The sequence below is a fragment of the Nomascus leucogenys genome, chromosome 12, assembly GCF_006542625.1.
Source record: "Nomascus leucogenys isolate Asia chromosome 12, Asia_NLE_v1, whole genome shotgun sequence".
Classification (NCBI taxonomy): domain Eukaryota; kingdom Metazoa; phylum Chordata; class Mammalia; order Primates; family Hylobatidae; genus Nomascus; species Nomascus leucogenys.
Genome location: NC_044392.1, coordinates 95,427,516 through 95,450,243, shown reverse-complemented (window position 1 = coordinate 95,450,243; position 22,728 = coordinate 95,427,516). Strand labels below are relative to the sequence as shown.

At 35.2% G+C, this 22,728-nt stretch overlaps 1 protein-coding gene across 1 annotated transcript in view; it reads left to right on the top strand.

Annotated features, from left to right (window-relative positions):
* Positions 1-21,553, top strand: part of PTGFR (prostaglandin F receptor) — a 48,709-nt gene extending 27,156 nt beyond the window's left edge. The window contains exon 3 of the mRNA XM_003260236.3: positions 17,686-21,553. Coding sequence (XP_003260284.1) covers positions 17,686-17,967 — 282 coding nt within the window. The 3' untranslated portion in view covers positions 17,968-21,553. The remainder of the gene's footprint in view (positions 1-17,685) is intronic.
* Positions 21,554-22,728: the final 1,175 nt, after the last annotated feature.

The following is a 22,728-nucleotide window of genomic DNA, read 5'->3' as shown; positions in this document are numbered from 1 at the left end:
GTCATTAGTATAATTTGGTGACGATTTGCCATCGGTTTGGGATCGATCATGGTTAAAGCATACAGAGCATGTCTCCATTGCTTATCTTGAATGTGTTACAAAGTGAAAATACTTTGATCTAGTAAGCTGTTTTTTATGTTAAAATTCACCTACCACTGTGGTGGGCTTTGTCAAGTACTTGTTAAGTAGGTAGGTATATATGCTTTAATTGCTGTTTTTTGTTACTTGGGGGTGTGAGAATCAAGTTCCATGAGGGATTTTTAAGCTTGTCATTTCATAATTTGAAGGCAAGTAATGGCAAGGCCCCCAGCATTCACATGCTTGCAACGACTCTGAGTTCATGCAGGGGGAGGAAATCTGAGCTACACTTTTTAATCCTGTCTGCTCAGGTAGGATGGTACGGTCACATGCAGGCTGCCTAGGTTGGCTCCTCTCTCTTAATTTCCCATCCCCCAGCTCTACAGACACTCCACTACCTTCTGTACCAGCTGTGACTTTTGCTCACTGCAACCTTTTAAGTAAGCTATCTTGCCTTGTTGCTTTAATTATACTCCAAAGGAATTACATTCCTTTTCCCCTGACTATGGGAAAAACAATTATTGAGAGAAATTCTCCTCGGCAAAAGTGGGTAGCTAATGTTTACCCTTCTCAGTGATTTCAAAAAGAGAAATATAGTAATCACTTGACAATTATAAGGTATGAGGCTCTTGTTCATCTGGTACATACGTATATGGCTGAACTACCTGATTATCGCCTGTGCCATTCTGATTGATCGATAACAATGTTCTAAATATTTTGACTATGACCATTGATGGGTCATGTACTTACTAACAAAGTTATATGTGTTCATTATATAAAATTTGAAAAATACAGAAATAATTGTTTTATTTTATTCTATAGTTGGTATTGTTAGTATAGGGAAGTGATTTGGATTTTTCTAAGTTAGTCATATATTCAGCAACAGGTTGAACTCATTGGTTTCAATCGTTTATTGAGTCTAATCATCTTTTAAGTAACAAAAGTTTATCTCTTTTCTCCTGATTCTTATACTTCATTTTTTGTTTCTTATAGCATTGTCAATACTATGTTAAACAGTAGTAGTAATAGTGGGCACCCTTGTCTTGTTCCAGATTTTAAAATGCATCTACACTTTCTCCAGTAAGTGTAATGGCTATTGTAGGTTTTTGATCTACTATATATAAATTTCACTCTTTCCTAACTTTAAATCACTCATAAATACTGTATTAGTTTTCTATTGCTGCATAACAGAGTCCTATAACTTGGCAGCATGAAACAGCACTCATCTTATCTCACAGTTCTGTAGGTCAGAAGTCTGGGTGCATTCAACTGAGTTCTCTGCTCAGGGTCTCAACAAGTGTCTGAGATGAAGGTAGGAGCAGTGTTGGGCTGTTACCTACAGGCTTGGGGGAAGAATCATTTTCAGAGTTCATTCAGGCAGAATCCATTTCCTTGTGACTGTAGATCTGAGGTCCTTGTTTCCTGACTGGCCCTCAGGTCGGGGCTGTCCTCTGCTCCTACAGGCAGTTTGCATTCCTTCTCCTGTGGCCCCTCTATGCACAAACCAGAAAATGTGCAATGAATCCTTCTCACACTGGGAATCTCTCTGGCTTCTCTTGCTACCAGCTAGAGAAAGTTCTCTGTCTTTAAAGGGACTCACGTGATTAAATTAGGCCCACTTAGATAATCTCACTATCTTAAGGTCGGCCATGCCATATAATATAACATAATCATGGGAATCATATCTCATTATATTCACAGGTTCCAGGGACTAGGTTGGGCATATTAAAGGGGTCATTTTTGAAATTCTGCCTAACACAAGTACATACCCAACTTTTGTTATGTACTGTTATATTTTTGCTCATATTCTTCTACTCCTTTCTCAAAGCATATAAACATGTATTAGAGAGTCTCTATCAAAGCTTGTCCAACCAGACTTATTTTGTTATTGTTGTTCTATTTTGTTTTGTTTTAGGCTTTTAGCAGCCTGAAGCCATGGTTTTCAGTTTCTGTCTCTAGTGATAAGCAGAAAAGAGGGATGAGGAAGGGGCTCTACTGGCCCAACAAGAAACAGAAACTAGGAACCCATGACTGTATTCTCTCCCTTGGACACCCCTGCAAAATCTACTTTTTTCTAAAAAAACAGTTTGACTTTGTGAACCCAATTTATCTTTAGTATCTGTTTGGCCTTACTCAGGATAATTAACTTCCTTTTATCTCCTTTTCCTTGTTATTGAAATGGGAATATTAGTGGTACCTATGTCAGAAAGTACATAGGAATTATGCAATAAGTTTTAGCTATGTAATTATTATTATGTTAACCAAACTAAAACACTATTACTTTGTAATCTTCTTTATTTTCTTAACTACATTATAATTATTTTCCCTTATATGCAAGCATTCCTAGGTGACATCATTTTAATGGCTGCAAAGTATTTCATTGTGTAGGTGTACTGTAATCTCTTTTTATAAATCCCTGCTTGTTGGAGATTGCTTATATATTTTTTCATTTTATAAACTACACTGAGATGAACAACTTGTAGGTTGTTGTACACTATTTTTATTTGATTCCTTAGAATAAATTCATAGACATGGAATTGATTCAAGGAGAACTGGCTTACTGATATATTTTTCCAAATTGCCCAAATTGTCCTATAGAAAGATTGAATTAATTTGCACATTTCCTTCCTCTTAGTCCCAGAAATCTCATTTACTTTTAAAGACACTTTTTATATTATAGAATAATATCTTTAGAGAATGAGTCACAGGTAGTCAGTACGTTGGGACAGTAGAAGAAAAAGGAGAAATAATTCAAGTCAAAACTCATGAGGAAGTGGTCATGAAAAGAAGTCTGAGCTGAAGAATAAGTTTTGTGGGAAAGGAGAACGTGAAAAACATGTATAAATACTTTTAGACTAACCAGGAAATAGGGAGTCTGGCACAGGTAGGGTGGACAGGATCTACACGTAGCTCTCAGATATGACAAAGTTTTAGGTAAGGATTATTAACACGGAAACAGAATTTTATTTTAGCTAATTTTTAAATAATGTTTTAAACTAGCACAATATTTTAAACTAGCTTATATAATAAAGAGATGCCACATTGTTATGGTGAACCATATTCTGTGGTTTAAATGATAACTTGTAAATGAGTGATATTTTAAAAGTTTGTTAGTTGGGGTCAGTCTGCATTTCATTGTTTAAAGAAGAGACTCAAAGGGTTTTTCACGTACTCTGGTGATTCCTTAGTTTAAATGTTGAATGATACATTCCTAACTCTTGGGAACTATATGCCTAGCATGTCTGAAAGTAGCATCTAATCCAGCAAATATCTCAGTACTAGATTTCTGAAAATAAAGAAGTGAAATTTCAGTAACTCCTTTGGAACACAAAGGTCTAGTGCAACTTACATAATACAACAATGTGTGGATTGCTTAATCTTAATGGTGCCTTTTGGGCAGCTGGTGTAGTCGCTACTATTGAGTATATTCATTAGCTCATTAGAAAAGAATGATGTCACATGATGAGGCCACATGTTCAAGAGTGTGAACCTGTCCCCGTATGCATCCTTCCTCTTTAAACCCCCATCCCTTCCACACCATACTCAACAACTGCACACACATAGGGCTTGATGAGTTTGTTGGCTTCATAATGCACTGGAGCAAGAGTAATCCATTTGGTATCAACAAAATGAGGAAGAGGATAAATACATGTTATCTAGAGGATACTGGACTTTTATTAGTTCTTGAAGTGACTTCAGAACCAAATACCTAGATTTGATTTATAATAGATGCCTTAAAAATGCTTATGGAATGAATATTTGCAAAGGCCAACTGTTTAGTTATGTAAGTCAGCAAAAAATTTAAAAAGACATTGAAAGTTCTATTTCAATGACCAATAAAAGAGAGGCAAGACATTTGATTATATCCTGCATGTTTTCTTTCTCACTGGCAATACAACCTGATTGGAATTTATCCACCTTAGCTAGTGAACAATGTCCTAACTAAAGCAGCTTGGGAATCAAAGTGTAATTTTAGATGTTATAGATCTTATGCAGTCCCAGCTCTGATACTAAATGGCTATTATCTTGGGCAAATCATCTATCCCTCTTGCTTTGGTTATTTTTTCTCCTGTGAAATGAACAAATTAGACTACACAATTTTTAGATTCTTTCCAGTTCTAACCTTCTATATCTTTCTCTAATAAAATATTTTTCTTGTACCAATCAGAGGGAAATGTGGAATAACTTCATCTAAAGCTCTACACTTTGGATAAATGCAAGATTTTTGTTTTACTGTTAATGTATTTGACCTAAGATAACCAGCTTGGCTTAATCAAAAGTTCACATAAATCCTCCAACTGCTTCTTAATGGTATGAAAATGGTACCCCATCCCCAATTCCAACATGCCAGATGAGTATCAGGATGCCTAAACTGAAGCAGCCCAAGACTATTGTAGTACTTCCAGCCTTACTTAACCTCTGTCATACTGCCATGCTCAAAGATGTAACAAGGAACCAGCAGGGCAATTCTGACACTAACTACATGGAGTTAGTTCAAGTATCATAGATACACAGCAGAGTCCCCCACAGGACCGCCCTAACTTCAGACACCATCTGCAAGCCTGGGAGATTCCCAGCCACCTGCGCTTCTGACAAACTGGCTACAAATTCAGGTTTCCCACTATCCTCTTGAATTTGATGTTTTACTAGAATGACTTGTAGAACTCAGGAAAGTACTATATTTACAATTTTATTATAGAGGATACAAATTAAGACCAGTCAAAAGAGCAGACTCCTATGGCAAGGTCTGGGAGGGTCCCAAACACTGAGCTTCCATGTCCTTAGGATGTTTCACCTCCTACTATGTTAATGGGTATCATCAACCAGGGAAGATCATCTGAATTGTAGGTATCCAGGGTTTTTAATTAGGTTTCAGTATGTAGGCATAATTGATTGAATAATTGATCATGTGATTGAACTCAGTCTCTAGAAGGTCAGGCTGATATCATGTGGTTCAAAGCCCTGACCCTCTAATCACATGGTTGGTCTTTCAAGTATGGCCAGTCCCCATCCTGAAATTATTTAGGGCTCCACAATGAGTCACCTCATTAACAGAAATTGAGACATGGTCCAAGGTGTCCACCAGAACTAATAAAGACACTCCTATCATTAACGAAATTCCAAGGGCTTAGAGGCTCCCTTCCAGGAACCAGGGACAATGACCAGTCAAATTCTTTATTACACAGTAAGACGTAAAAGTAGTATCAGAATATTTTGTTTGTTTTAAAATCTTAGAAACTGTTCCAATTGGAAGTAGTCTTCTGGAATTAGCATATTCTTATATTACTAATTCTTCACATAATGATCATACCAAGAAAACACAGTTGATTTTGGTTGATTGCTGAGACTGGTTTGTACTAGACTTACAGTATGCCTTTAAAAACAAAAACAAGTGAAAAAAAGGTCCTGCCCAACACTGCAAGAATTATACACAATTTATGTTATTCACTGGGACTAAAACATTATTGCTAGATCTTTATTTTAAAGTGGTCTCCTATTCAGCAACAGAAAATTGAAGATAATTAATGCTTTCTTTATGAGAGGCTGTGGAGTATGGGATTGCTGTGGCATCAAGTTCAACACACTGAGAGCTGAGATTTGGTATTTCTAGAGATAGTGTTAAATGAGATCACTGGATCCTGCTAAGCATGTTCTAGTGCTCTTGCCTTTTGCTGTATGTTTGGTGTCATTCGTCAGCAGCGAATGGTTGAAATGTGAGGTATAAATTGACAGAGTAGAGAGAACCTATACAGTTTTAACACCATAGCCACAGACATCCAGGGCTCCTAACATTTTCTCCTAGATCTTCCTGAACCTGGAGGGCAGGATGAGAACACCAGTGATTTTATTGGAATGAAGCCAAGACAAATAACCTTTTTTTATGCTCTTTATAATATAGCTCTCAAGAATGAACAAATAAAAAGAATGGAGTTACCATTTGTATCATTGTTTAGCAAATGACAAGTGAGACAGTAAGCAATCCTCAGTCAGTGGCGTGACAAGGAAATACTCAAGACAGACACTGACCTGTATTGTGAATGAGGTGCCTTGGTGAAGCAAAGGTTTGGGTCCAATAGTGAGTCAAGGAGCCATTTCAAAGATGGGCTACAGTCACTCATTAAAAGGGATAGAACACAACTGTGCTGATTGTAGAATTAACTGTGACTTGTCCATAAAATAGATAGAGGATGTGATCTGTTTTATAGAAGGCATATCTTGCAGGGCCTTGTAGCTTTGTTAGGGATAGATGAGAGTCAGCAGGCTGAAATTTTCTCTCTAGTGGACCACTTTGACATATTCTCAAGGTTTTATTTGTATACATTACCACAAGACATAGACTTCAGTTACAATGGCAGCAAATATAATACATGCTACTAACTATGAATTTTTAGGTAAGATGAAATGCTTCTTAAAAGATTGTTAGTCAGAAATCTGGAGATGGGTACTTTTTCTCAGAAAGAAAATCAGCTCAACCTAATGGTTATATACTGCATTGTAACATTTATTTTTATTTAAAAGTTGGATTCTTGTGATTTAAAAAAATAATGCGAGTCTTCATTTAAAAGTTTAAATGGCATAAAGGCAGCAAGTTTTCACATAGTAGTAAACTTGTTTGAATTTTAGACAATGATTGATGGCCTCTATTGACTGTATCTTAAACAAAAGGACTTACTGCAATTTTTGATTATCAGTGTTATGCAAATATTCCAGTAAACGACTGCCTTCTGAGATCTTAGGGAAGTAATGATTAATGAAGTATAAAAGTGTAATTGTAATTGTATCACCCAAATTATGCCAAAGAGATACATTAGTGACATACTTATGCTAAAAAGAGAGAGAGAAAAAAAGACTCCCTCTCTCCCCAAATCTTACAACATATTAAATCTGTTTTCTGTTGCATGTTGAACATAACAGTATCAGGAACTTGATGAAAGTTGGTTATTCATTTATGATGATGATGAGGCTGCTGAAGCAGTTGGTATAGTTTTGTGCATTACAGAGAAGGTTTTTGCCAGTTAACAAATAGACAGCCACTATGTGCCCAGCACAGAGAGAAATAAGAGTCATGGTTTGTGACCTCCATGGATCCTAACATTTCTTCTCATTAATTAATTCCTTCACTCGGTATTTACTGAATGCCAGTATGTACCAAGTATTGAGCATGGCACTGGGAATAAGGGTGTCCAGAAGACAAAATCTTTTTCTCGATGGAGTTGATGGTTTAATGGAGTCATAGCATATGCTTCCGAAACAGTTGAAGGATGAGTAATACACAGAAAATTGTCAGGAGAAAATTATGTGGGGTGTAACCATTGCACTAGATTGTTTTGTAGAGGAGACAGATTGGCACTGAACTTTGTAACTAATATTTTAGGCCACGAGATAGGAAATGTATTCGAAGAGCTGAAAATTACATGGGAGAGAGTAAATATGATCAGAGATTTAAGCCATAGGCTATTACCTAGAGAATGCTTGGGTATACATTGACCTATAACTAAGAAAGATGAATTTCAATTTGCTGCTTAGGTATGCTGAAGAAAAATTAAAAGTGTAACTCCAGAGAAGTAAGCTCAGAAAGTTAACCAAAAAAAAAAAAAAAAAAAAAAAAAGCACAACACTCAAATTGTCTTATCCTTGAGACCAAACAACCAGATTGACTCAGGTGCCACCATTAAACTGAACTAATTTTAATGAAATTGACTGGATTATCAGGAACGGCTGATTTTTTGTCCTGACCAGAAGTACGTATGGATTTTATCTTTAACTAGACTCATATTATGCTTTAGGGTTAAATAGACATTTTTTATTAATTCTGGCTCAATCCTTTTCCGTGTGTTCCATGTGCCTTAATTTGTTGGTCTTGCAGTATCTTTGCATTTTGTCTGTAGGTTTAGATTGGCTTTTTCAAAGACTACTTTTCTCTAAAATGTATGGATATCTTTTATTTTTGAAAGGACACTCTTCTCATTAAAAATTCCCATCAAATAACATAGATAGATGCCGAGGCACAGGGAACCAACACATACATTTCAGTAAAGAGGTAGATCCCGAAACAGTGAACCAGCAAATGCATTTTAATATATAGTTAGATGTCCAGGCACAGTAAGCAACACACACAAATTTCAGTAAATAAGTAGATACCAAGGCACAGAAGACCAACACATACATTTCAATAAGTAGATGGATGCTGAGACCGTGAACACACACAGTTTCAATAAGCAGATAGAGGCTGAAGCACAGCGAACCAATACACACATTTCAATAATAGATAGATAGATGCCCAGGCACAAAAAGCCTATACACACATTTCAATAAGTAGATAGATGAGAAAAAAATTCTCATTAAATAATTGATTATTGTACTACAACTTTGAAAATGCTTTGGAAAATCTTTCCAAACTACTCTAACAATAAATTAAATGGGCCAGTTGGAAATTTCTTGCTGGAAAAAACATAATGTGTTATAGGAGGGATGGTTTACTGAAACACCTAACTGGTACAGTCTGCTTTTGCTATTAAAACAATGTTGCCAGCAGTCAAATAAAGTAGCCTTTTATTCCTGAATCATTGTACCTCCAATATTACAACTAATGACTGGACTAGTTTTTTTCTTTAATTCATAGATGAGATGCTAATAATTACTTCAGTCTTGATATTTTTAGGTAAACATTTTTTATTAGGATGAAAATGTCTTATGCATCTATTAGTACCAATATTTGGAGCATAACTAATATTTCTTAGTGTAATTGTGTGTTTGCTGTAGGTAATCGTATCTGGAACGAGCCAGAGTTTATGATATTACAAGCATGAAGTGAAATGCCTCAAATTCCTTTTGTGCCAAAGCAAGGCATACAGACAAACATAAGATTTTATAGATGTGTTTTCTTCTTCTAAGACTTTGAATTTGCCTACTGATTTTTTAATTTCCACCACTGCCAAGGAATAGAAATGATAAAATAAGGATAACTCTTGGGTGAATACAAAAGTTTGGATTAAAAAAGTAAAAACAAGGTCCAAAAGGACATCTGAGTATTAGTCTAAAACAGGGGTCCCCAACCCCCAGGCCCAGGCCTTTTAGGAACTGGGCCGCACAGTAGGAGGTGAGTGGCAGGTGAGCAAACATTACTACCTGATTTCTGCCTCCTGTCAGATCAGTGGCGGCATTAGATTCTCATAGGTGCACAAATCCTATTGTGAACACATGGGAGGGATTTAGATTGCACGCTCCTTATGAGAATCTAATGCCTGATGATCTGAGGTGGAACAGTTTCATCCCCAAACCATCTCCACCTCCAAGGAAAAATTGTCTTCCACGAAACTGGTCTCTGGTGCCAAAAAGGTTGGGGACTGCTGGTCTAAAGAATGAGAGAAAAAGAACTACTGAAATGAAAATCATGCCATTCATCATGGGACAGATAAGCAGAAGGAAGATAAAAGCTACTGAGCATTGTTTTATTCCATTTATCACTATTAGTGAATCTATTAGTGATACTTTTTTACAATTACATTTTCATTCTGGAACAGATAGCTGTCCTCTGCACATTCATTGTTTTGACAGCCATCCTTCTGAAGGACACCTTGGTTATGTGGTGTTTAACTCATTTGATTTTCCTGTTGGTTATATCTGTTGTTATGGGCACAGGAGATTTGGAGCAAAACATTTATTAGCACCAGTTCCTACTTTTTAAAAAAGATGCTACTAAAAATATAACTTTAGAAATATTGGATGAGAGCATGCTAGAATCAGCTTGAAAGACAACTAGACATAGGCAGATGGAACTAGAATCATAAAGAATTAGAAATGAGCTCTCCTAGTGCCATGGAGGCTAACACACAAATCCTTAGTCATCATCTCCAACTATTCAAATCTTGACTCCACCACATTTTTGTTTGGCTTGACCTAGGGCAAGTTAACCTCTCTGTATCTCAGCTTCATCTTAAAGTAGAGATACTACTGCTTCTCTCAGAGGTGATAGCAGGATTAAATGAGATAATAGATGTAAAATATTAAGTGCCTGAAACGTAGTAAGTACTCAAATGTTAGCTATTTTTTTTATCATCTTAATCATAAATATAACATAGCACCATTGGCGTCATTACTGGGAATGGTGTAGTGGAAGACAGACTTGGAATCCAGATAGACTTGGGCTGAAATTTTGCCTTTGCCACTTACCAGCAGTGTGAACTTGGGCAAGTTAACATGTCTGTGACTTGGCTTTCTTTTTGGCAATATCAGAAAGATAGCAACCACCTCTGGGGGGTTTTAGGAGGATGAAATGGATTAAAATATATAAAGTGTTAACGCGACTTTTTCCTTCCCTTTCCTCCTTCCTTAAAGACACTTTGGGGTAAAGAAATTCCATGATCCCTACTGTGCCTAAGCCACCCCAGGGGACCTGGTCTTCTTGCACCACCCCTGTGGCTGGAGGTTTGAGATATTGACAGGTATATTTGATGGCCAGCAGTAGGTGGGTCAAAGCTTCTTTAAAGTTGAATCGAACTAATTGATTAGTCAGTGAGTTTGATTTAACAAGATTGAACTAACAACCTATTACGCAGAAGATGCAGGGATGGCAGAGTTTCTTTAAACAAGAGGAAGTCCTGTAAGACAGAGACGTCTCTGTTGTAGCACCTTGAATCCCACCACCTCCATCCCAGTTCCCAAACCCTTCTGGGATCTGGCCCAGGTAGGAGTCTCTACATCCCTGCCTCCTTCTCTTCACCTGCCCCAGTGATCTTCAACTGTGGCCCTTCCTTAAGAACAGCAAAGGCTTATGGGGAGATGTAAGGTTTATCACCATAACAATTAAAAAAGTTAAAACTCACTTTAACTTTACTAGGATTTCTTATCTTGAGTAATTAGAAACTTTTGGACAGACTAGAAGTTAAAGATCACAGAGAGTCTGAGAAATTCCTTGAAACAAAAGTTCATATAAGTTTTCTTTCCTTTTATTTTATTTATTTATTTATTTATTTTTTTTACCTTAAATCCAACTTGACTCTTTGGACCCGAGGTTGCCTGGCCTGCTTTCTGTCTAACCCTCCTAACTCGTGTGCTTGTAATTGTCTGTTTCTTCTTGTCTTCCCCAACTCAACTGTAGGAGTCTCTTCCTAATGATGTTGTACAAAGTAGAGGAGTAGGATTGGAGAAAGTTAAAGACATAGTTCCTACCCTCAAGACACAAGGGACTATTATACACATACTGACATTATCTCATTTCAATATGTTCTGCATATTATACTGATATTATGTTTATCAATGTTAAAGGAGTGGTGTCACACCTAATGGCTGTATAGAATGAGACATTACTCAGCTACAGAGAGGTCAAGAAAGGTTTTCTGCAGAAGATGGGACAAGGATAGGAGGATTTAGATAGGTAATTTTTAGTGACGGAAGGGCAGGGAACATGGCATGTTTTTGGCATTTGTGAAATATTTTATAACTAGAGTAAAAAAAATGCAATAAGAAAAACAAATAACTAGAGACTGGAAAACCACTTAGGCGTCTATAATATGATGTTTGCTTTTAAAGCGATAAGACACTCAACGAGAAAGGACAGAGAAACAAGGTGTGGATGGAGAGGCAACATGAAAGTGGATCAAACAACTTATAAGTGGGTGCTGGCTCAGACGGTGACATCTGAGGCTCCAGAACTGGAAGTTTATGCCATCAAGTAAATTCATTTATATATATATACACATATATATTATATATGTGTATATATACACATATATATGATATATGTGTATATATACACATATATATGTATATGTGTATATATACACATATATAATATATATGTATATATGTGTGTGTATATATATGTGTGTGTGTATATATATGTGTGTGTGTATATATATGTGTGTGTATATATTGTGTGTGTATATATGTGTGTGTGTATATATTGTGTGTTGTGTGTTATATATGTGTGTGTATATATGTGTGTGTATATATGTGTGTGTGTATATATGTGTGTGTGTATATATGTGTGTGTGTATATATATGTGTGTGTGTATATATGTGTGTGTATATATATGTGTATATATATGTGTGTGTATATATATGTGTGTGTGTATATATATGTGTGTGTATATATATGTGTGTGTGTATATATGTGTGTGTGTATATATATGTGTGTGTATATATTGTGTGTGTGTATATATGTGTGTGTATATATGTGTGTGTGTATATATATGTGTGTGTGTATATATATGTGTGTGTGTATATATGTGTGTGTGTATATATGTGTGTGTATATATGTGTGTGTGTATATATGTGTGTGTGTATATATATGTGTGTGTATATATGTGTGTGTGTGTATATATGTGTGTGTATATATGTGTGTGTATATATGTGTGTGTGTATATATATGTGTGTGTATATATGTGTGTGTGTATATATGTGTGTGTGTATATATGTGTGTGTGTATATATGTGTGTGTGTATATATGTGTGTGTATATATATGTGTGTGTGTATATATGTGTGTGTGTATATATTGTGTGTGTGTATATATGTGTGTGTGTATATATATGTGTGTGTGTATATATATGTGTGTGTATATATATGTGTGTGTGTATATATGTGTGTGTGTATATATATGTGTGTGTATATATGTGTGTGTGTATATATGTGTGTGTGTATATATGTGTGTGTGTATATATTGTGTGTATATATGTGTGTGTATATATGTGTGTGTGTATATATTTTTTTTATTGTGTGTGTATATATGTGTGTGTATATATATGTGTGTGTTATATATGTGTGTGTATATATGTGTGTGTGTATATATGTGTGTGTGTATATATATGTGTGTGTGTATATATGTGTGTGTTATATATTTGTTATATGTGTGTGTATATATGTGTGTGTGTATATATGTGTGTGTATATATGTGTGTATATATGTGTGTGTTATATATGTGTGTGTGTATATATATGTGTGTGTGTATATATGTGTGTGTATATATGTGTGTGTATATATGTGTGTGTTATATATGTGTGTGTATATATGTGTTATATATGTGTGTGTATATATGTGTGTGTATATATGTGTGTGTATATATGTGTGTGTGTATATATGTGTGTGTGTATATATGTGTGTGTATATATGTGTGTGTATATATATGTGTGTGTATATATATGTGTGTGTGTATATATGTGTGTGTGTATATATGTGTGTGTGTATATATATGTGTGTGTGTATATATGTGTGTGTTATTGTGTGTGTATATATGTGTGTGTGTATATATATGTGTGTGTGTATATATTGTGTGTGTATATATGTGTGTGTGTATATATGTGTGTGTGTATATATATGTGTGTGTGTATATATATGTGTGTGTGTATATATATGTGTGTGTGTATATATGTGTGTGTGTATATATGTGTGTGTGTATATATGTGTGTGTGTATATATATGTGTGTGTATATATATGTGTGTGTGTATATATATGTGTGTGTGTATATATGTGTGTGTGTATATATATGTGTGTGTATATATGTGTGTGTGTATATATGTGTGTGTGTATATATGTGTGTGTATATATATGTGTGTGTGTGTATATATATGTGTGTGTGTATATATATGTGTGTGTATATGTGTGTGTGTATATATGTGTGTGTGTATATATATGTGTGTGTGTATATATGTGTGTGTGTATATATATGTGTGTGTATATATATGTGTGTGTGTATATATATGTGTGTATGTATATATATGTGTGTGTGTGTATATATACACACACACACACATATATATACCTTTTTGTTTTTTGAGACAGAGTCTCACTCTCTTACCCAGGCTGGAGTGCAGTGGTGTGTGATCTTTGCTCGCTACAACCTCTGCTTCTCAGGTTCAAGCGATTCTCGTGCCTCAGCCTCCTGAGTAGCCGGGACTACAGGCATGTGCCACCATGCCTGGCTAGTAAATTCATTAATATCGAGTCACAGATATGTCATTGTAACTCCGCATATATATGTATATTTATATATCCATATTTTCTAAGTATTTGAATAATTTGAAAAATAAGCAGGGAAAAGTGAAATCTGTCTTACTCTACATATTCACTGAGCAAAAATATTAAGTAAGAGGTTATTTCTTGCAATATACTATGAACTAGGATCAATTCACAAGGGAATATGCAAAGGAGAAAGTAGCTAATGTAGTCCTGGAGGCACAGATAGGAGTAGTTTGTCCAAAAGGAAATGATGCTCCATTAAGCTTTGTAGTTACTGGACCATATATAGAGTTAGTTTATTTCTGTCCAGTGTATTTTCTTAAAGAAAGATTGAGAAACTAGAGTATAAGAGGTAGGGGTTTGCAAACCATTTTGTATGAAAAGCAGTTGAAGAACTATAAGACTAGTATTATTTTAAGATATGTGAAAGACTGACATTTAGTAAATGGGTTGATTATCCCATGATGCTCTAGAAAGCAAAATTAAAATATGTTGAGTAAATTTCAGCTCCTGGTAACAAAAAACATTCTACAACTCATACAGCTCAAATGGAAAAGATTTTTTCCTGAGTAGTGCTGAGACTTTCTTCTCACACACTTAATGACATCCCTAAGTAATTTCTGCTGTGTATAGAAGTCTGGACTAGATAACATTTTCCTGCACTGTGTAAGATTTGTGATTCTGTCTTCTCATGACAGGTGATGTAGACAGTCCTCTGTGTGCATAATAAATGGAGCCCATTTTGTTTCCTTCTGTTCTTGGAATCCCTTCAGTTACATTTCTGTTTTACTCGCATTAACTTGGGTCTTGGTGGTAGTGCCATCTAGCAGAATGCCTAGATACAGTAGACACTCAAAACTACTTGCTGCTGGATTTATTTATCTTTATGAATATGCAGAGGAACGGAAGCATAGTTATCGAATTTACCATTGCTTTGAATAGCAAACAGCCACAGAGCCCTGACTCTGGCCAACAGATGTACAGACATGAGGGAGAGATGATGCAATAACATCCAGAATAAAACCTTAGCAAACATGGGCTCTATTATCTATGAGTAAAGTAGCCTGGCAGATTCATTAATTTTGGTGACCTTAACAGTTGATAGAATTGTTTTAGGTGGCCCAAATGAATGGAGATTCATTGTATTACCAACCTATTTTATTCTTTGCAACCTGGCAATGAACATATACTCTCCTTCCTCCATGCTTCTTTGACCTCATTCTTTCTCTTATCTTAGTGTCCAGTGTTTTACAGTTATCAGGTGAATTGATTAATGTTTTCATAGAATATTCAAATACTTTGTCTGGTCTACTTCTCAGAATTCTAATCATCAACAAAGATATACAACTGTAATGTACCAAGGTTCACAGGAACAGATTTTAGAAAATAACCCATATTCCTTTAGTTCCATGTACTGGGTAGCTCTTGGAAACTGTATGAAAGGCTATGTGTATGATGAGACTCTGTATATAAGTGTCTGGAATACAAGTGCAGGTGGACTAGACAGAAAATAATGTTCTCAATGCTTGTCAGGAGACTGTTGCCAGAGACCAGAGAAAATGACTTCCGACTGCCTTTGTCAAATCAGCTTGCAGACATCCTTGTTCTGACCCCAGCTCCCACATGCCTCTTGCCAGCCTTATCAGGGCTTCAGTTTTCCAGGAGATTCTGTGGTAACTTCAGTGCTGCCCTACTCACATCCATAGAGATGTACACAAATAATCCACATTAGTTTTGATTCTTTAGTAAAATAGTATATTTCCACAAATTTCTTAGGGAAAAAACATAATTTATAAAAGCAATGCATGATCTATCTAAAAAATTAGTGAATTTGAGACAAACAAAATGAGGAAATCAAAAGTCTCTGTAGTTCTGCTGTCTAGAGTTAACCAACGAAAACAATGACATACACTCCAGGGTTTTTTCTATGCACAAAATTACATATTTGGGTTTTTTTTCAAAAATGGAATCACACAATCAATGCAGTTTGGCAATTTGCTTTTTAAAAAGTTAACACTGAATCACAAACATTAAAGTCTGCATATATCTCAATTATGTGAAAGTACTATAATTTATCTTCTGTTGGACACTTAGGTGGTCCTGAATTATCAATATTATGAATGTATTTGTTATTACTAATATACTAATGATAAATGATATTTCTTTTACAGAAATACTCTCCCCACATTTATTGGTGGCTGAATGATTAGTGCTTCTCCCAAGTCAGGCTGGGGAATAACCTCTTTCCAAGGCTGGGGTTGGGGGTTAAAGGTGGGGAGAGAGTAATGATGAGTGCTTGGGCAGTGCCTTAGTGTTCTGGGAAGAAGCCTGGGCACTGGGCTCCCTCAGAAGAGGACTCCATGCCTTTCCACATCTGGTGACCACACTGCTGTTTGTAGAGGAGACAGGAGAATCAGAGAAGTGTGCACCATGTAACTCAAAACAAAAGGAGTTACACAAACAACAGCTCGTCAGGGCATGGTGCATCTGGGAAAGATGAGGCCTTCACAGTGGTTGTTTCAGGGAATTTGCAGGGGAGATGAGATTACAGAAGCAGACTTCAGATGCATCATCTAGGAGCTAGCTGAGGAGTTTGTACTTTATTGCGTAGACAATGAAAGTTTTGATAAAGAACATTTATTCTTCAACCCTTGGTATCATCAGGTCAAATTAAGATATATATTTCTTTCTAGTAATGGGTCTTGATTTTCTTTGTATTTGTGTTTTGGTCTTTGTTACATCATCTTTTAATGGTGGCACAATGGCCCAAGCTTCACTTTTCAGTTTTACCTTTTGTTTACTTATTTCTTATTTGTCTGTACATCCAAGATGTTTTCAAAGCCACCTTATTTGTTCCACAACTGTTTGTTTGGAAGTCAAAGCTGGGATCAGTGATTTGCGTAGTTCTAACACGTAGCCGGGACAATTTATAGAACTGATTCCCTGAAATGATCTCTTCAAAATCATGGGTGGTCAGGAAATGGACACATGAAATCACAAAATACATTGTTACAGTTAAGTCATAACTGTAGTGTAGAGAGAAACTCCTTTCCTCAAGATCCTTAGAAAATTCCATTGCATACTTTTTGGAATGTTTTAGCCAAGTTAAGGCTAGGGCTAAGAGAGGTAGAAAGGGAAATAGAAAATTGAAGAGAATGGTATCCTTGTAGTTAACAAGCAGAAAATCTCAAAGTAACATTTGTCATATACCATTTGCAAATTAATATCAGATGCTCTAAATTCATTTTGTAAAACTATTTGCTAGCTTATCTATAATTTATTTTTTAAAAAATACTTCATTGAAATAAAACAAATGTGTGTTGGCTTTGCATTTACTATTCTCAGAAGTATGAGAAGGTCAGTTACTGATATCAATGTTTGTTCTCCCTTAGGTGATTCTGTTTATGCATATTTGACTTACTATAGAAGTTATCATTTTTGTAGTTCTAATGTCAATTTGAATTAAAATGATTCAGTTGTCTCTATCAGTGTTTCTGCTATCATTCATTTCTTTCTGTCAGTATTTTGCACAATAGCATCACTCTGTGGAAAGTGAAGTGAATGTCATCTAGCATAGCTAATTTTTTAAAAGTTATAGGATTGAAAAAAAGGCTGCATCAACTAATTTCCCTGTTTTCTTCTTTTCTAGGTGACAATGGCCAACATTGGAATAAATGGAAATCATTCTCTAGAAACCTGTGAAACAACACTTTTTGCTCTCCGAATGGCAACATGGAATCAAATCTTAGATCCTTGGGTATATATTCTTCTACGGAAGGCTGTCCTCAAGAATCTCTACAAGCTTGCCAGTCGATGCTGCGGAGTGCATGTCATCAGCTTACATATTTGGGAGCTTAGCTCCATTAAAAATTCCTTAAAGGTTGCTGCTATTTCTGAGTCACCAGTTGTAGAGAAATCAGCAAGCACCTAGTTTAATAGGACAGTAAGTCTGTGTGGGGCTAGAACAAAATTAAGACATGTTTGGCAATATTTCAGTTAGTTAAATAACTGTAGCCTAACTGGAAAATTCAGACTTCATCATGTAGTTTGAAGATACAATTGTCAGATTCAGGTTTTGAAATTTGTCAAGTAAACAGGATAATTGTACATTTTTCACTTGTTTTTGCCAATGGGAAGTAGACACAATGAAGTAATGCCATAGGAGTCACACTGAAAGCAATTTTGAGCTTATCTGTCTTATTTATGCTTTGAGTGAATCATCTGTTGAGGTCTAATGCCTTTACTTGGCCTATTTGCCAGAGAATATCTTAATGCGGCCTGCATAGTGAAATGGTTATTTTGAGATCACCGCTCTGTAGCTAATCCTTATAAACTAGGCTCAATAAAATAAAGCACTCTTATTTTTTGATCTGGCCTATTTTGCCCCTCATTGTGTAGCCTCAATTAATACATGCATGGTCATCACACCCGGAATTCATGACGGTTTGTTATAACAACCTCTGCGTATTCCAGGTCTGGCAGACAGGTTGCCTGATCTTGCAATCCTATCTAGAATGGGTCCATTCTTGTCATATTTGACAAATAGGACTACCTACATTTATTATTATTAAGGTTGATTGTTGTTGGAAGTGTTTTTTGATGTCATATATTAGCAATTTTCAAATAATCATTTTTTTCTCTGAAAATTTTGTGCGTGATTGTACAATAAATAATTTTTAGAGAAACAAAGGCTCTGTCTCAGCACATTGATGGGCAACTAGAATTACAGCAGTTTCAAAACTCTACCATGGATAATGCAAACAAACAGAAGCTACATGCCAGTGATAGGTGCAAAGAATATTGGCAAAAGGTGCTTTACCTTGAGCCATTATTTGTGTCAGAGAACAAAAGAAACATAATCAATATATAATATTCAAAGACTATCTGCAGCTAGTGTGTTTCTTCTTTACACACATATACACATAGACATCAGAAAATTCTGTTGAGAGCAGGTTCATTAAATTTGTAAGATGGAATATTCTAAAGCCCGTGCTACCAGTACTAAGAGGGGAAGACTGGCAATTTGCCAAGCACTTGGGGATTATTATAACAATTAACTAGGAGATCAAGAGATAATCTCTCCCCAAATTTTCCAATAATTGAGACTTTTTCTTTGCTTGTTTGTATAATTCAACCAAAAGAATTTCGGTACTCATTCAAATTGTCCTAGGTCTATCAGAAATTAGGGTAGGTAGTCCTGCTTTGTAATAGGGAAATGCATTTCTGTATAAGAGTTCTTTGCTTTCATTAACTTGGATTCATTTAAAAATTAATCTTCCCTGTTAGGCTGATTTCAGATTCTCTAGGAAATCTGTGTAATTCAATGAGACTTAAATTATTATGCTCATAAATATCTGCTTTTGATTGATAATTTACATTGGAAGTCATGTTAACTTGTAGTGATTTTTTTGTAAATTCCCATAAGTAAATTAAAAGGAATTAAGCAAATAGCCTCCTTGAAGATTTAAAGGCAATAATTTTTCAGTAAGTTTAAAGAAGAGAAACACAAACATATTGGCACATGATATTCTTATTTTAAGGCCAGTAAATAATAACACAAATTTAGGTTATTCTCATTTCTAGAGCACATAGTAGATGATTGATAAATACTTGCCAGGTTGAACTACAGACAAGAACCTCTTGGTGCAAAATGAACACAGAATTGCAAAGTTTTGTGCAGTTTTAATTTAAACTGACGGTTATAGGTTTTTGTAGTATATATGAGTGTATGTATGTATATACACGTATGAATATGTGTGATATATATTTCTATAGCACATATGCTTTAAAAAAAGCTGCTGCAATTAGTGACTGTTACTACATTACATAAATGCTCTCATTTGTTTCAAGAAATCTTAAAGCCCAGAAGACCTTTCAGATGGTTTATTTGCTTTCAGAGGAGAATGTATTTCATACAGTTACTTAAGAGTGTTGATGTCTTGTGAACAGAGATATAAGGAACCATTCTCCATCCTTCCTCATCATGCTAGGTACAATGCTTCTATGAATATTTCCATGTATTTTGACTGGGGAGAGGCATGGAGAAGAAACTCTCATTCAGGGGCTCCAGGATCCTTCTCCTTGAAGCTTCTAAATAAATGGCAGAATTCTTGCTGTATTGCCATGATGTCACCCTGGCCATGTGTGAGAATGTATGGGCATGCGAGGCTTTGAGGAGTGAGAGAGAAGTGTACATATCTTAGGAGAGTTATCTATGTTATCTGAGCATAGGTTTGGGTAACCAAATTGGTCTTAAAAATGGTGTTAACCCAAGAAGTAGACATCAAAAATTAAAAAAAAAAATAAAGGAATGTGTTTTCATTATTTTAAGTTTTTCTTCTGAGTAAAACAAAATTATAGAAAACAAATGCAACAATGTGCACATCTGACTTCAGAGTTTTATTTCTGTTATTATATGTGTTGCATGTAGCTTGGCGATTTACTGTATAATGAATAATTGACTGGAACATCTACCAATAACTTTCATATAAATGGTCAAAGTAGAAGTGTATTTGTTCAGGTTTCTGGAAATAAATAGTAAAATAAATAGTACAAATAGTTTCAATAAATTTACCAATTTGAGTGTTTTCAGCTCTATTTCAAAACTCATAACTAATCTTCAGAATTACTGAATTTCCTTTTGAACTGGGTAAGGCATTATCCAAGCAACTTCACATACTATTTAAACATGATTTCTCGGTAATTATATTATTCTGGGCAAATAACCTAAACATGTCAGGATTTTTACAGGTATTAGTGAATTTTTCTAAAAAGATGAGACAAAAGCAAAAATATCACACATAGGTTTTTATGACAATGAGTACAAAGATAGATAATGCTGATCCACAATTAGCTATGGGTACATCCAAAACATCAGACCTTTTACTGATGGGTTTAACTAGGTGAAAGAAATGTGCCCTTAATTTTTTTTTCCCTAGAGGCAGAAAGTTGCTTCTAATTATCTATATAGCTAAAATGAAAAATACCTGAAAGTTAATACACACATATGTAGAGATATTTGTGTTACGTGATAAATGTTTCTTGTTTGCACACTTTTGGACTTGAGAAATCTGCTTTTGTTTTGTGCCTACTCTGAGTGTAGAACCCAAATAAGAGCACTTGTTAAATATAGAGTGTACTTTTTGTTAAAACTATTGCTAGCTTCACCTGTATACCATCATTGCTCCAAATTAAATAACTGTTTTGGGTCAGAATATAAACGCTGGGAATATACATTTTATTACTTCTTAATCTAGGTGTCAAAGATTTTACCACCTGGTAAATAATGTTGGACTTCAACTTATTACTGGCACATTTTAATAGTAGATGAAACACGTTTTTCTTTGTTATGTGAATAAATGTATGTTGTGCTCTTCATACTTGTTGGATTGTATAGAGATTAAATAGTGATATGTATATTTTGTTGTTTGCTTTGGTATGCAACTCATGTAATTTTAGTGCTTTGACTAGCTTAAAACTTCAAACAAGTGATTTTATAATAAAGTTGGACTAATGTTTTTCAAGAGTGATTATTTTTAGGAGGACCATATAAAACTTGAAACGCTTGAACCTAAACTCCCGTTTTATTTGCTACCGGATGGGAAGAATTTCAACTTATTTTCCATTATTACCTTTTGCTCTCCCACCCTGCCCACTTTTCTGTGATATCTTCACTCTTTTACCTGTGTCTCAACTTACCTAGGCAAGTCATAATTTAGATAGAAATCTGATTATTTCCCAAGCCTCCAGGTTTAGATATATCATTCAGAAAAGCCTTGATATGTCTGCAATAAGAAACAACCTCCAAATTACAGTGCCATAAACCTCACAAAGGTTTGTATCTCACACATGGTTCCTGTCCACTCTGAAGGGGAGCTCTGCTGCTGTAATCACTCAGAAAACTCAGGTGACAAAACAGCCACCATTATATGTGGCTGTTCCTCACGCTACAGAGCATGGTGAATCACACACAGGCTGTTAGAATTTCCATCTGGAGGCAACACACATTTGCATACACTTCTCCAGCTAACATAAATAATGTGGCTTTACTAACTTCCCAGGGGGCAGCTAAGTGCAATACTATGATATGTTAGGAAAACAGAAACTAATTTGTAGACAGCACTAATGATTTCCACATTAGGTAAAAAAAAAATTTCATTCTTGTCTTCCTAATAGCATTTAAACAGAAACCATTTTTAAAAGTTATTTTTAACATTTAGGAACATCATGGCATAAAAACATTTAGGACTCACTCTTTGTAAGTACTGACAAGCATGGTCTTGTAGTCTGTGAAGATGAGGTAGAATAAATGAACTAAAAGAAATTTTAGGTGACCAAAAGGACTATATAATAGAAAGAGGGAAATCTTGGTTCTTAAAAATTCAGGCAATTGAAACATTTCTGTGTAATACCAAGCATTGTTGCAGTATTGTCTGAAATGGTTGCCTTTCTAATAAATGAAAATGACTAAAATGTGTTTTGCCTTTGCACTTTTAATTTCCCTATAATAGCATACATTTACCTTGATATAAAGGTAATTCACTGAGTTCTATCAAATTATTGGAAAACCTGAAGTATAATCGCACTGGAACAAGATAAAACTGTACACTTCTTTTCTTTTCTTTTTCTCCAAGTGGGAACAGTGCCTTCATTTTGAACTCAAACATGACAGTGCATGAAGTAAGTCAGAAAC